The following is a 14,785-nucleotide window of genomic DNA, read 5'->3' on the forward strand; positions in this document are numbered from 1 at the left end:
ATATCCACATGCATACGTGCTGGTGAAACAATCTTACCAAGCTCAGGAAACTGAGTTAATATAATCATGATTAGAAGCTCAGTTAAGAATGTAGTGCAAATCTTCCAAGTGGAATCCAAGGGCAACTTTGTGCATTTCATCCATTATTTCTAAAGGAAGGCCAAAAACCAAATAAGGGATTAGTTGTGAAAATCTTATTACTGTTAAATGCATCATGTATCTTAAATCTCCACACATTTTTCTTGTGTATTTATTAGATGTATACAAGAATTATCAGTGGTATTGTCGGTTTCAGTTTCTAACTTTATAGATTGGAAAATTAATAGATCAGAGTTCTACCAAACAGCACTATCAATCAAATATTGCGAGTCTCTTTTAAAAAGAAGGATGAGGAATTTAATTTTGTCTTGTATGTCTTGTTTCTACTGGTAGTTCTGGTGGTATAAAATAATTGCATATTTTATATCTTGCACATTTTCCCCTTAGGGATTAACCACACACAAAAAGCAAGGAGCAGAGAATGAGTAAACAACAATCTCTTTCTCATCTATCTCAGCAACTAGCAATCACAAGCATGCTGCTTTTGATACTGAAGATAGGCATCAAGACTAACAAACTTTGATCACAGACTACATGAACAAGCCTCGTTTCCCTTTGAAGCACTTAAAAGTGGCACCCACGGCTACATGTTGTAATAGCCCAGTAATGGTGAACTCTTTGGGATCGGCATGTCAAAATGTCAGAAAATGCCTAATTTGACTCTACTAGCATGTCAAAAAAATCCCATCCTCAATGAAGAGAAACAATTTTTTATATATTCATTTCTTTTTTTAAAAAAAAAAATATTGGCCAATCATATGTGTGATACCCCCTCTTTTCCAGGATCTGCCACTCACTACTTACCTTTAGGTGGTGTTTTCTTTCTGATGATAGAAGCCTGAGGCCTATCTGAGGCAGCTTTGGATCACTAGAATAGAATAGAATAGAATAGAATAGAATAGAATAGAATAGAATAGAATAGAACAGAATAGAACGGAATGGAACGGAATGGAATGGAATAGAATGAACTGGAAGGGACCTTGGAGGTCTTCTAATCCAGCCCCCTGCTTGAGCAGGAGAACCTATACATTCCAGATAAGTGACTGTCTAGACTCTTCTTAAAAACATCCACTTGAGGCCTTTGTTCCTGGAGCAGCTTTAGAGGACACTCTCCTGCTGCCTATGCAGCCTCCAAAAATTGTGCAAAAGCATGTTCTCTTTGTGTAAGATATTTGGAGGCTCTGAATGCCATGCAAGAGCCCACTCCATTTGGTAGCCCCTCTAAAATCATGGGAGGAAGGATGTGCTTTTGAGATTAGAAGCTGTCAGTGTTGGTGAACAGGCATGTCACCTTTGACACCTATGTCATAGGTTCACCAGTGGTGGTTGCTAGAAAGAAAGAACAGGTAGCAGCGGCGGCAGGAGGCCCACTCACTCAGACGCTTCTGCGGATGCGCAGAAGCATTGCGTACACAAGTGCGTGTGTGCCCACGAGCAAACCAGTAGTGACAGATTTTGAAACCCGCCCCTGAGGTTCACCCTCACTGTGCTGGTCATTTCAGCAGTTTATGCCATGTATGCTAGGTAACAAAGTACTTTATTTCTCTGATCTGAATCTGCAATAATGTAATTTCATTAGATGAAATTGTATTAGATCATAGGTAGTTTAATTGTGGAGGAAGAGTACCATCAGAGAGCCAACAGTTCTAGGAATATACGTGTTTGGTGTAAGAAGCAGCTGGTGTGACGGCGTACTCTGAATCACCTTTTCTCCTTTGAATCCAGATAATCTCAAAGGTGCTTTTTTCAAAAGGCAACTGGACTTTCTTTGCTTTTTCTTTGCAAACATTTCACTTGCCATCTGCTTCAGTTCTAACTGACTGGTGAAGAATGGAAGGATTTATATTCTTTGCAGTCATCTGGTTGTTAGCACTGAGAGTCACTGAGTCGGCTTGAGGGTTTATCTGTATCCTCAGAGTCACCTGAATCAGAGTACAGATGGGTGTGGAACTTCTTGGGATGCTGAAAGGACTCCATTGTAAACAGGAGATAGGTATTGTTGTATTCCTCCGCCTCTATATAGGAAGGCTGTTCAATTTTAACATAGATGGTCCCTTTGACTCCTCTTGCAAACCAGTGATCCTTTTTGTCCAGAATGTCAACTTTGCTGTCTTCAAAAGAGTGACGCTGGTCTTTCAGATGCAGATGGACTGCTGAATCCTATCCTGATGAGTTTGTCCTCTATGTTGTGCCATGCATTTATGAAGAAGTTGTTTTGTTTCCCCAATGTACAGGTCTGCACATATCCCACTGCATTGCATTGGCTATACCATATTGTTCAATTTGTGTCTGGGTGTTCTGTCCTTGGGGTGGACAAGCTTCTGCCTCAATGTATTCCTGGTTTAAAGTGTGCACGTATATTGTGTTGGCTGAGGATCCTCCCAAGCCGTAGTAGGTTCCACTTACCTTCGCTACCGGTTCGGAATCGGGAGCATGCGCGCATGCGCACTCGCGTGCAGTGTTTCTGCGCATGCACAGAACCTTCTACACATGCACACAGCATCTGTGATGATGTCTGGGTGGGTGGGTAGGTGGAGCCTCCCGCCGCTGCCGCCACTATCGGTTCACCCAAACCGGGGCAAACTGGTAGAAACCCATCACTACTCCCAAACTTTTCAGATATTCCCGCAAGATATGGAATGACAACATTGCTCCATTTATTTTTTTCTTCTTTGTCTGTTATGGAGGAGCTCCTGCTGGATCTTTTTGTGGACAAATCCAACAGGAGCGCCTTCATAACAGACAAAGAAGAGAACAACAAACAAATTTCTTCATATTGTGCATAATTTAGTGGAATTTTATTTCATTTTGTTTAACTTGGGTTTTTTTAACAAGTAAGGTCCCAAACTTGATATATTTGCCTAATATATCAGTTACTTCCATCAATAAATCATTTTTTTAAAATTTGCATTTATATCCCGCCCTTCTCCGAAGACTCAGGGCGGCTTACACTATGTCAAGCAATAGTCTTCATCCATTTGTATATTATATACAAAGTCAACTTATTATTATTATTGTTATTTTTTTCACCACTCCAACTCTATTTCTCTCTTTCAGAGGTACTTCTTTCAAAGCCTTCTTTCCAAATGCCCTACCAACTTATTTTGAAATACTTAAATCATAGGGCATTAAATAATTCGTAGGCACAGTAATTTTCATTTCAGGATGCAATGTTGCATGTTAACAAATTGTTGCTTTCTTTTTCATGACTTTGTCTCTTAAGTAACTTTGCTTCTTCCTTCCACAATAAGCCTTATATAAATCATATTTCCTATTTAGACAGGTAACAAGTATTAACATGTTAAAGCAGAAGACACTTACAGTCAGTTTAGAATGTGGCCCCCGACCACATTCATAGGAATTTTGACAGATTTGTTTGTGATCCACTAATCTTTATATCCAACATCTCTTTCCATTAACTATATTAGGATGAAAACCTCCTCCATCTTTCCCCTCCCCCTTTTTTTTGCTTATTCTTCATCTTCTTTTGGCTTCATTCTTTGTTTTCCACCAAGCTCTTTCATAAGACTGTAGATTGCTCTAGACATTTCTCAAGGATTGCATCACAACTGCAACATTAATCTGATATATTTGTACCACCTAGGAGTTTCTACCCCTATTTGGAATATACCTAGAAATACTGGTTATGGAAAACAGGTAGTTCCATATGTAAAATCAACATACAGTGGTTATCTCATAATACCCGTTCTATTAGTTGATTACCTTAGTGAATATAAAATTTGTGAGTCATGGTCAAAATTTAAACTTTTCAAACATATTAATGATCTCTTTCCATGGTTACTGATGACTGTGGTGGGAATGGCCCACTTGGGAACAACCGTATATGGTCTCTTATTCAGGGATCTGGCTGTCCATGTGAGACTTCTTGCAATTTGTAGACTGAGGACTGGATGATTAAATGGAGACATTCTGAGCCAAGAATGCATAATCTATAACACATAAAGTTTCCAAGGACTACCTTTCCAAGGTCTAAATAAGAGATGAATTTTACATAAAAGACTTGGAGGATACAAGTGTTGCTGTTTAAAATTCTGAACTTTTGAATATTGAAATTTCCGCCATCAATGAAATAACAAAATACTTCTAAGGTCATCTGTCTCAATGGACAAGAGACAATCGCACCTTGTCTCTCAAGGCCTCCATTTGTCCACAAGAAAATAATATACTTCTTTATTGACAGAGAAATTGCGATCAGCGTGATGGTTTGACCAATATGGGGTATAACTCCTGCACAGGAGAGAAGATTGCACATGGTGATTACAGAACAAGTACCAATTGTGGAGGGTGAGTATGCTGAGTAGGCAAAGAACTGTGTAAGAGTAGCTATAGTGCAAAGGAGGAAACATAAAAAACAGTCAGTTTTCTAGCAACCTGGCTTCCGACAATGTAGACTTACGTTCATGAAAGCACCTGGCATAATGAAATATTTCAAAAGATAATCTAGGAGCTTGCTTATGGATTTAATTATTATGTTCATATTGTTGTTTTTTCAAAATTATTGCAATAGTTCACATAATACAAATATGAAACAGTAAAAAAACAAACCAAGCTAAAATGGAAATCTATCAAAATATAAATATGTGCAGGTGGAGTCAGTTTATTCTCAAGGCCCCCCCAGAAATTATCTGTCTGTTCTGGTTGGTTGCACAATTAGCGAAATATTTAAACTGGATTTAACATTTTTATTCACCTACTAAGTCCTTCCTAAATACCCTGGGATAGACAGATATTACTGCTTCATAGTGTTAAAGCCATCATCACAGGATGTAGGCTGTTTTAAGCAAAGCTGTCTTTTGTAGTTGAACAACGATGATTTTGTCAATGCCAGTGGTATCCAAGTGGTGCTCCAATTGTTTTGGGATTGCATTTAAGGCACTTATCACTTACTTTCTATTATTTTGTGTCCCCTCCAGTTGTGGTTTGCAGGCAAACTATATTTCTTGAAATCTTCCAATGCACCATTGTTATTACTTTTTCATGCCATTGTTTCTATGGGAACTTCTTGTAGCAGCTATCTAGGTGGTCTACTGTTTCTTCAGCTTCTTTCAGAGTTGGTATTTGCTTTCTGTTGCTGTCTTCTCAATTCTGGCTTTGTATACACTTGTTCTTAAGATTTGGTTTTCTGCAGCCAGAATTAGCCCCTCTGTCTCTTTCTTCAGTTTTCCTGATTTTAGCCATTGCCAAATCTTATTATTTCTCATCTTTATTATGCAGCTCCTGCTCAAGGCTGTATACTGAATGCTTCTTTCTGTATTTTCCCCCAAATAATATAACTTCCAGAAGGCCAAAAACAAGGCTAACAGCTTAATTTCCAACAGGAGGTAGTTCATAATTTGATGGCTGGAACAAAAAACCTCTTTTCAATCACATGTCTTTCTTCATCTTAAACATTAAGGTTTTGATGGAACATCATTTCTATTGCTGAAGGCAGTTCTGAATATACCTTAATCTCACACCATATAGGGCTCTGGGTAGACCAATACCAGCATGTTGAATCTTACCCAGAAAAAATATTGACGACCTATAAAATGGGTAATTTATAAATAAAATGATAAAATGGGTCTTATATAAAAGTCATGCCTTTAATTTGGTAACATAAAAGTCACTACAGTTTGCATCCATTGGAGCTCCCAAGGGAGGCTTCAACCCCATGTAAAGAACATTGCAGTAATCCAATCAGATAATGATAGCAATAGCACTTAGCTTTATATACAGCTCTAAAAGGTTTTACAGCCCTCTCTTAACAGTTTACAGAATCAGAGTATTGGCCCCAACAATCTGGGTCCTCATTTTACCAACCTTGGAAGGATGGAAGGCTGAGTCTATCTCAAACTCATAGAATAGAATAGAATAGAATAGAATAGAATAGAATAGAATAGAATAGAATAGAATAGAATTTTATTGGCCAAGTGTGATTGGACACACAATGAATTTGTCTTGATGCATATGCTCTCAGTGTACATAAAAGAAAAGATACGTTCATCAAGGTACAACATTTACAACACAATTGATGGTCAATATATCAATATAAATCATAAGGATTGCCAGCAACAAGTCATACAGTCATAAGTGGAAAGAGATTGGTGATGGGAACTATGAGAAGATTGATAGTAGTACAGATTTGGTAAATAGTTTGACAATGTTGAGGGAATTATTTGTTTAGCAGAGAGATGGCCTTCGGGAAAAAACTGTTCTTGTGTCTAGTTGTTCTGTTGTGCAGTGCTCTATAGCGTCGTTTTGAGTGTAGGAGTTGAAACAGTTTATGTCCAGGATGTGAGGGATCTGTAAATATTTTCACGGCCCTCTTCTTGATTCGTGCAGTATACAGGTCCTCAATGGAAGGCAGGTTGGTAGCAATTATTTTTTCTGCAGTTCTAATTATCCTCTGAAGTCTGAACTCATCAGGATTAAATTCCAGACTGTGGGCAGAGTCAGTCTTCAATACTGCATTCTAACCTCTGTGCCACCCTGGGCCTAACTCTGTGCCACTCTGCAGGAGCAGAACCAATGAAGCATAGGACCCCAAGACCCAACCCTTGCAGCTGACCTTGGATTCATCAGTTTCCCTTCTCAGGTTATAAAGTACAAGCAACGAATCTTTGGTAGCCATCTGGTAGACCAGACCAAGGAACCAACTCCTTAGGAAGGCTAAAACTATTTTACTATTTTTATTGAGATTGGCTCTAATAACAGAACCTTGCAAGTTTGGCTATGCTATACTTCCCCCTCCTCTTTATACTTATACTGTTTCAACTCCTACCCTCAAAATGACGCACTGCACACCAGAACAACTAGACACAAGAACAGTTTTTCCCCGAAGGCCATCACTCTGCTAAACAATTAATTCCCTCAACACTGTCAAACTATTTACTAAATCTGCACTACTATTAATCTTCTCATAGTTCCCATCACCAATCTCTTTCCACTTATGACTGTATGACTGTAACTTTGTTGCTGGCAATCCTTATGATTTATATTGCTATATTGACCATCATTTGTGTTGTAAATGTTGTACCTTGATGAACGTATCTTTTCTTTCTTTTTTTTAATTTGCATTTATATCTGCCCTTCTCTGAATTCTCAGGGCGGCTTACACTTTGTTAAGCAATAGTCTTCATCCATTTGTATATTATATACAAAGTCAACTATTGCCCCCAACAATCTGGGTCCTCATTTTACCTACCTTATAAAGGATGGAAAGCTGAGTCAACCTTGGGCCTGGTGGGACTTGAACCTGCAGTAATTGCAAGCAGCTGTGTTAATAACAGACTGTCTTAGCAGTCTGAACCACCAGAGGCCCTTTTATGTACACTGAGAGCATATGCACCAAGACAAATTCCTTGTGTGTCCAATCACACTTGGCCAATAAAATTCTATTCTATTCTATTCTATTCTATTCTATTCTATTCTATTCTATTCTATTCTATTCTATTCTATTCTATTCTGAATTAGGGAGGTGTTTTCCTGATCCACTACCAAATGTTATCTCGGACTTTAACAAACCCTGCAGCCCCTTTTGCCTACGCAACAGTTTCTGCATATGTCTATCAAGGTCAACTTAGTCTTTATGTCAGCACAATCCTACTTATGATAGCATCTGAAGCCAATTCATTCAAACCATGCAAGAACATGTTGTGTTGATCATGATGCAATTTTGCACCTATCTTGACCACATTAGCATTGGGCATCAGTGAGATCATCATTGGATATATGTTCACCATGAGTCATTCTTAAAAACTTAGACAAATGTACATATTATTTCTTCTAGGACAGAAGACTCTTCATATAGTGCAGATTGTCGAAAAGATCTTTTAAGGAACAGAAAGAAAAGTGGCACTACCTTTGACAGCAAGGTAAAAGTCTTTCCTAATATAAAAATGGAATAAATGTTTATCACTGGTCAAGAACCTGTGTTTAGACAATATAATTTTAGTAAGATTAGCAGAGATTGGTGTTTCATGATTCTAGAGTTGCTACAGAAAAAGTAGCATTTATGTTTAAGTACAAAACACCTTTAAAAATGGGCACACAATTCTGTTCCATACATTGTAGAACAGTTTTATCGATAGTGTCATTGTTGGGCAGAAGTGTTGCCCTCTAGTGGCAGAAATCAAAGCAGTTCTATCATTTATTCAATTATTGGCTCTTCTGTCAAAGATGATCTCTTCACAGGATATCATCTGGATACAAAGAATGCAGATGTGTTGTTGAGTAGGTTGGATTTATTAATCCATCAGGCCTTACTTGGTATATAATGCTGTGGGGTAGTAATCTTCAATTCTATTGTCAGTTCAGCAGGTGGCAGTTTTGAGTTTATAGTGAATTCAAGACATTTTAATCAAGCCAAATCTATGAAGATTAGCAGTTATCCCTTAGCTGTATATGTTTCATGATCTCTCCCACATTTTTATTTTGGGTTTGCAAACAGCTACATTACATTTTGCATATATTTTACAGCTGAATCACAGATATTTTTAAGAGACTTGCAGTTGATAGAAATGCAGTCTTGTGTATAAATGTTGACAAAGCTGGCATATATTTGACAGACTGTGGGGATTAATATAACTCTTCAAATTATATTGCTGATTAGTTGAGGAATCAGAAAGCAAAGACTTTGACAGTCCTCCTCCCACCCCACCCCCGTGAAAAAATAGAATTTTGTATCCACTAAATGTAACAGCTGTTTTAAAGATATAAACAAGCTTAACTCCATTTACGGAACAAAGTTATAACATTTCTATACATATTCTGCATTATTGTCCAAAGAACGATTGGACTGAGAATCGCTGCTGGGGTAAGGAAAACCATAAATGTTACTGATCAGAAATACTAGCAGTGAACTGATAGGATGTACAGGTGTGATATCTATATATAATCAGTACAATAAAAAGTAAAGTTTTATGTTTTTGTAGTTTTGTTGTTTTGAGCTGCCCAGAGTTGTCGTTTAAAAGGGGTGACTCTACAAATCTTTTAACTATTTCCAAATTACAATATAAATGAAAATTCTAACAGAAATAATGGCTTTAGAAAGGTCACTTGTGCAATTTAGAACTTGTTGACCTATGACTCCCACTATATCTTACCATTAGCCATGTGAGCTAGAACTGCCGGAAGATGAAACGAGACAACATTTGGTGGTCCACAAGTTGTTGGCCCTAAAGCATTTTAGTTTTTTTTAAAAAAATCTAATTGAGGGGAAAAGATGTTGATAGTCAGTTCATATTAAGAACTCTTAGATGTTCTCAGAGTTTATACACACAGACACAGACACACACACACACACACACACACACACACACACACACGTATATATATATATGTAGGTCTTTGGTTATTCGGGTTTTCTCCTGTGTAAAATTGGAAGTGTCTTGGCAACGTTTCGACGAAGTCTCATTCGTCATCTTCAGGCTTCAGCTTCGTGCTTCCATTTCCAATTGAGGCCACTTGCAAGAATTACATAGCTATATCTGTCCTTAGAGCCGGCTTTCATTACTTGAGCAAATCAAAAAACAGGCCAATGCTTGGAATGATCCTAGGATTTTTTGTTTTTTGTTTGCTTTTTAGTTGAACTGCATTATAATTCTAGCCAACCTTAAAAAAAACAAGACTTCCTGCCAGTCTTTGTGGTCTCCTGTTTGTGGCACCGATGCAAAAACATACAGCAATAAATGTTTCCTGTGCTTAGCAATTGTGTGAGTATAAACATTGTTTCCTGTTTCACTGTAAAGGTAATTTGACTCATGTACGCCTTTGCAATAGAGTATTAATTGTGTTTACACCATAGCAAGCTATCTAATATTTGATTGGTGATTTGCCCTGACGAACACAGAAAAGCCTCAATTAAAATGAAAACAATGCAGGATAAGTGTGATGCACATACAAATATTATCTTGATCATTATTCTGTTGGAGATTTCAGGCTTGCTTAATGATTGATTAAGATAAAATTTGTCTCATAATGAAGTGTATGTGGTGTTTATTTTGAGACAGAGTATTGCAAATAAAGTAGATTGGGGTGTCAAACTTGCGTCGTCATATCGTCATCATGTGATGTATTGCAACTTTCTCCCCTTTTGCTAAACCGGGCATGGGCGTAGCCAGCATATGATGCATCTGGCCCATGGGCCATGAATTTGACAGGCCTGAACTAGATGATCTAAAAAAATTCTAAATTTAATAGTGCTGACAAGAAACAGCAACTGTAGAAATGTAAAGCCATCACCTCATCTTGTATGAAGATCAGGAACAGATTCTAAAATTTTGATGCAAATTACCAAGCATCCATACAATGACTTGTGAAGTTCACTTGACCAATTGTATAACCCACTGGATGATGAATGGTGGTAGACAATCTAAAAGGTCTGTGTGCCAAGTCTTTAAGTGTTGGGTAAATTTATCTGGGTTTTGCAGCATAAAAGCACTTGTGCTTCAAGTGTACAGCATCAGCGTTCCAGAAAACCCCAACTCCAATTAAAAACTATGAGGCATTTTCTCAAAGTTCCATTTATTAGAGTAGGTATACTGACACACTGGGAAAACCCAAATCTGAGAGTTCCGGGTTTTCCCTCAGTAAATCAAAACCCCTAAAACTATCCCCTCACTCATCAGTCCATCACATGCTCCAATCACCATCCGTCTCATCTCGAGATATCACTCCAACCACTCTTTCTCTAGATGCAGGAGTGTCCTGACCTTAACCGAAAAGAAGAATGCTATTTTGTCTAAATACATTCCTTCTACTAAATCCCCCCTCCTACTTTCCCACACACGAGAAGGTAGCAGCATGGAAGCTTCTGGGATAATATGGCTTCCAAAGCTGACATAAAGACTGTGCAGGCGCTGTGGGAGTGCCTTTGTTTTAGCATAAACTTTCAAACAATATTCCCCGTGAATAAATCCTCAAAACTGACAACTTTATTTGCTGAAACCTTAAAGATATATTAGAGTTGGCCACTAAACAATTTGGGATTTCCCTTGTAATTTCATTGTTCTTACTATTGGAATTTTAGTTATTCTGTTTTGCACATCAGTTGGTGGGAAGATACCAACTGAAAAACATAATTTTAAACACCAATGAAATAAGATAACTTGAAACAAAAGGGGGAAGTCCTTGCAGCTCCAAGAGTTAGAAGGTTTTTGCCAATAATAAATTGGCAAATTGATTTTGCCATAACATAGCCATACAAGTCAGAGGGCAGCAGTATGGGGCCTGAAGGTACTAGAGTGGTCATCTTCCTTCCATGATAGGCTTGCTCTCTCAGATAACTTCACATTATTTTAAATATAAAAATAGCTGAAACGTGATACAAGTTGCTTGTTTACTCCAGAAATGTCAGCATTTTAGCATGCGTTCTTCCAAAATTTGATGATTTTACAAACCTGGAGCAATTTGGAAAGGAAGAATCCAGTTTGTCATTCTAGATCACGCACAACAGCCAAGGTCTATAATGGCTACTAAGCCATATATTAACTCAAGAACGTGTAATTATCAGAATTCCCAATGCTTGCGCTGAGATTTGAGGTATTTCTCCACTTTTAAATTGACATTTTTGTGTCTTCTGTAAACGTGAGAGTGTCTGTGAGTTTTATTTGTTCTGTACCATAACCTAACCATTGGATTTTTGACTGATCATCACAATGATGATTGCAGCTGGGATGATCAAAACTCATGTAATAGCGCTTTGTATGTTGTTTACAGGAATGCCAAATATATCCCTGCAATAAAACATGAAGGTGAATGTATAGAAGTCATTCATGAAACGGTAAGACTATATTTTTAATGACAGTGCCAGGACTAGGAATATAATGCTTGTCATGCTTGCTTGGAACCTATCAGTAAATTTATTTCCTCAAAAATATGCAACAGATTGTCATGTAGGTTGGGTGTTAAGATGTTGGAAGTTTCACAGATGGGTATAAAGAGAGGAACCATAACAGAGAAACTGATATCAAATCTTCATCTTTGAAGATTTATAGAATGAACTAGAGAACTATAATTGAACAACTTAATTAATCCTATGATTCTTCTCCAAGCACCCTTGTGTAACTGAGCAAAAAGAAATCCTAGCATTTGATCTGGTAGTACTAAGTTGGTAAACTATCATTGGGAAGGTTCTTGTTTGAATGTTTTGTTGTTGGCTGTCCTGGAATTAGAGAGTATTTATGAAACAAGTAGCCTTTGTTTTCAAACATGAACACTAAAGGAAACACTAATTTTAATTAAAGCGATCTGCTGTGATAGTAACAATAGTTATAAAATCATAAATACTCAAGTGTCATTTCAACTTCAAATAATATCTACCATCATAGAGAATTCTTAAATAAGAAGAAATGGGGGGTAGTATGCTGAATTCAGTTCAAGGGATATCAAAAGTGAGATCAGTTCCATAGTGCCTGCCATACCTTTTTACTGGTGGAATGAAATGGAATAACTCAAATGCTAAGTTCTGCCAAAGCATTTTATTTTCCAAATTTGCAAAGTATGTTTAATGTGGGAAGACACAGAGAAGAATCAAGTCTAGTTGGATTCCGCAAGTTACCCATACCAGTAATTTTCTTTAGGTTGATTGCAGCAAGTATCCCCAAACCAGAGGACAAGTCCTTTGCAAACCAAGCCCTCTAGAAGTTTGTGGCACTGATGGTGTGACATATAAGAATGAATGTGTGCTCTGCAATCAAATTCTGTGAGTATATGCTTACATTTCTCCTCTCCACATTTTGTCTTACCTGTAGTCATCCTGGACAATTTTGTCTAGCTAAAAGACCAAAGTATTTGCCTTTGGTTTTTGCAAATTGGAACAAATGATCGCTGAATAAAGAATTTATTTATTTTTGTTTCACAACTTTTACTCTAGCACCTTTAACCATTGCACCAAATTACCCCCCTCCCCATCAAAAGCAACCAAGAAGGATATAAACCAATTACTGAAATTTCTCAGATTACTTTGTCTGATTTATTTCTGCATATGGTGTCTTTTCCTTTCAAGAAATTAACATACATGCTTATATTATCTAGCATCCCTTTTTATCCTCACGCAATTATAAGGACAATAAGATACTCAGATTTTCCAGATGAAAGAAGACACTGTCATGATTTGTAAAAGACACGGTTACAGGGGCAGAAAGAGTCATCAGCAAAAATACAACTGAAATGTTTGAACTGAATTAGGATAAAGAACATTTCTAAATTTTGATGGTGGATTAGAAGTTCCTCTTAATACTAAATATCTTCTGAGAAAAATTTGGAATATTGTTCAACTGAATTAAGCTGGATTTACGCTTGTATAAATAGCCATAATATTCACAATATTGTTCAATTTTAAATTAGGAATTTATTTGTGGTCATTCTATCTCTCCTTTGTTTTTCTAGGAAAACTAAATCTGACATTGGCATACAGAATATAGGACCATGCCCCAAGGTTTGTTCTGTTCATTCTGTATTGATTGATTCCAGAATAGTTTATAGCGATTAAGAACATAGCATGTTCCTATTTACTACGGTCATAAAGCCAGAGATAACAGAATCAGGGATTGTATGATATATAGCTATTGAAAAGACAATTGAAAATGAAATGAAAATTGTTTCTAAGAAAATGAAAAGTTTATATATTTTATGAAAAACAATCTATGTTAAAATGTGTTTTAAGAAGGTTTTAACACACATTGTTTTGTACATTAAGCAAAAAAATATATATATCTTTGAAAGCCAATCTGTTTTATTCAAACAAGTAGTAGTAGTAAGTTACACAATATTATTTGGAAGAAATGTCCTCATATGCACACATCTATTGTGAATCCAAGTAATCATAATCAGTTTCATAAATAGCAACTTAGAAACATATTATTTTGTGGACAACTTGCTAGTACTAAATTCCTTCTGTTTTCTCTAGAGGAAACTGTGAAGAACTGACATTCAACAAAACAGTCATATCTCAAGTGGTATCAAATCGGTCTTCATCCTATTTTTAAAGAGTATGATAAGCTTATAGGAAAAGGACAATAACCATTACATTAGGTGAAAATGGGAAGACATTGTCCAAAGTCAAAGTTCAAGTTATCAGATCTACTCATCTTGTCATTGATTTCATTCTCATGACCACCACAGACTTACTTGAGTATTTTCTCACCTAAATAAATCTCACTATTCATGTTCAATAAAATAAACAAGGAAGCTCTCTACCGTTTTTATTTTTGTCCATATTTTCCAGGCAAATGTCATTACTTTTTCCTCAGTTATTATAGTTTTTAATAAATTGTTCATGTAAACTTAAATTAGTGCAAATATATTCCTGTTAAGAGTGAAGGCCAATTTAACGTTCGAATGTTGTGTGTACACACACACACACACACACACACACACACACAGTCATATTGACTCAGCTGTCACTCAGATTAATAAGATTCACATCACAAGTAGGTGGGCTATTGGAACAAAACCACAGACATGGATGAAACAAGAGAACCTGCTATTGATGCAGTGTTGCTACAACAGTGTTACTAGAACAGTAGACTTAATGAGAGGGGATATATGAAATGTATGCGGGAATTATGGATGTACACAAGATCCACACAAACTGAGAAATGGCATTTACCCAGCATTTCAACATAGTGAAAAGGAAGCTGTTCTCACAACTTGAGATCATAGAGAATAAGAGGGCGAAGATCCT

General features: G+C 36.9%; 1 protein-coding gene across 2 annotated transcripts in view; it reads left to right on the forward strand.

Annotated features, from left to right (window-relative positions):
• The window catches only part of LOC131192077 (serine protease inhibitor Kazal-type 5-like), a 34,293-nt gene extending 19,998 nt beyond the window's left edge, over positions 1 to 14,295 (forward strand). For both annotated transcript variants that reach the window (XM_058170878.1, XM_058170877.1), the window contains exons 9-15: positions 4,301 to 4,404; positions 7,889 to 7,973; positions 9,685 to 9,812; positions 11,818 to 11,881; positions 12,681 to 12,802; positions 13,489 to 13,537; positions 14,009 to 14,295. In XM_058170878.1, coding sequence (XP_058026861.1) covers positions 4,301 to 4,404; positions 7,889 to 7,973; positions 9,685 to 9,812; positions 11,818 to 11,881; positions 12,681 to 12,802; positions 13,489 to 13,537; positions 14,009 to 14,020 — 564 coding nt within the window. In that variant the 3' untranslated portion in view covers positions 14,021 to 14,295. The remainder of the gene's footprint in view (positions 1 to 4,300; positions 4,405 to 7,888; positions 7,974 to 9,684; positions 9,813 to 11,817; positions 11,882 to 12,680; positions 12,803 to 13,488; positions 13,538 to 14,008) is intronic.
• The last annotated feature ends 490 nt before the right edge of the window (positions 14,296 to 14,785 follow it).

Source organism: Ahaetulla prasina, chromosome 2 (assembly GCF_028640845.1).
Source record: "Ahaetulla prasina isolate Xishuangbanna chromosome 2, ASM2864084v1, whole genome shotgun sequence".
Lineage (NCBI taxonomy): Eukaryota > Metazoa > Chordata > Lepidosauria > Squamata > Colubridae > Ahaetulla > Ahaetulla prasina.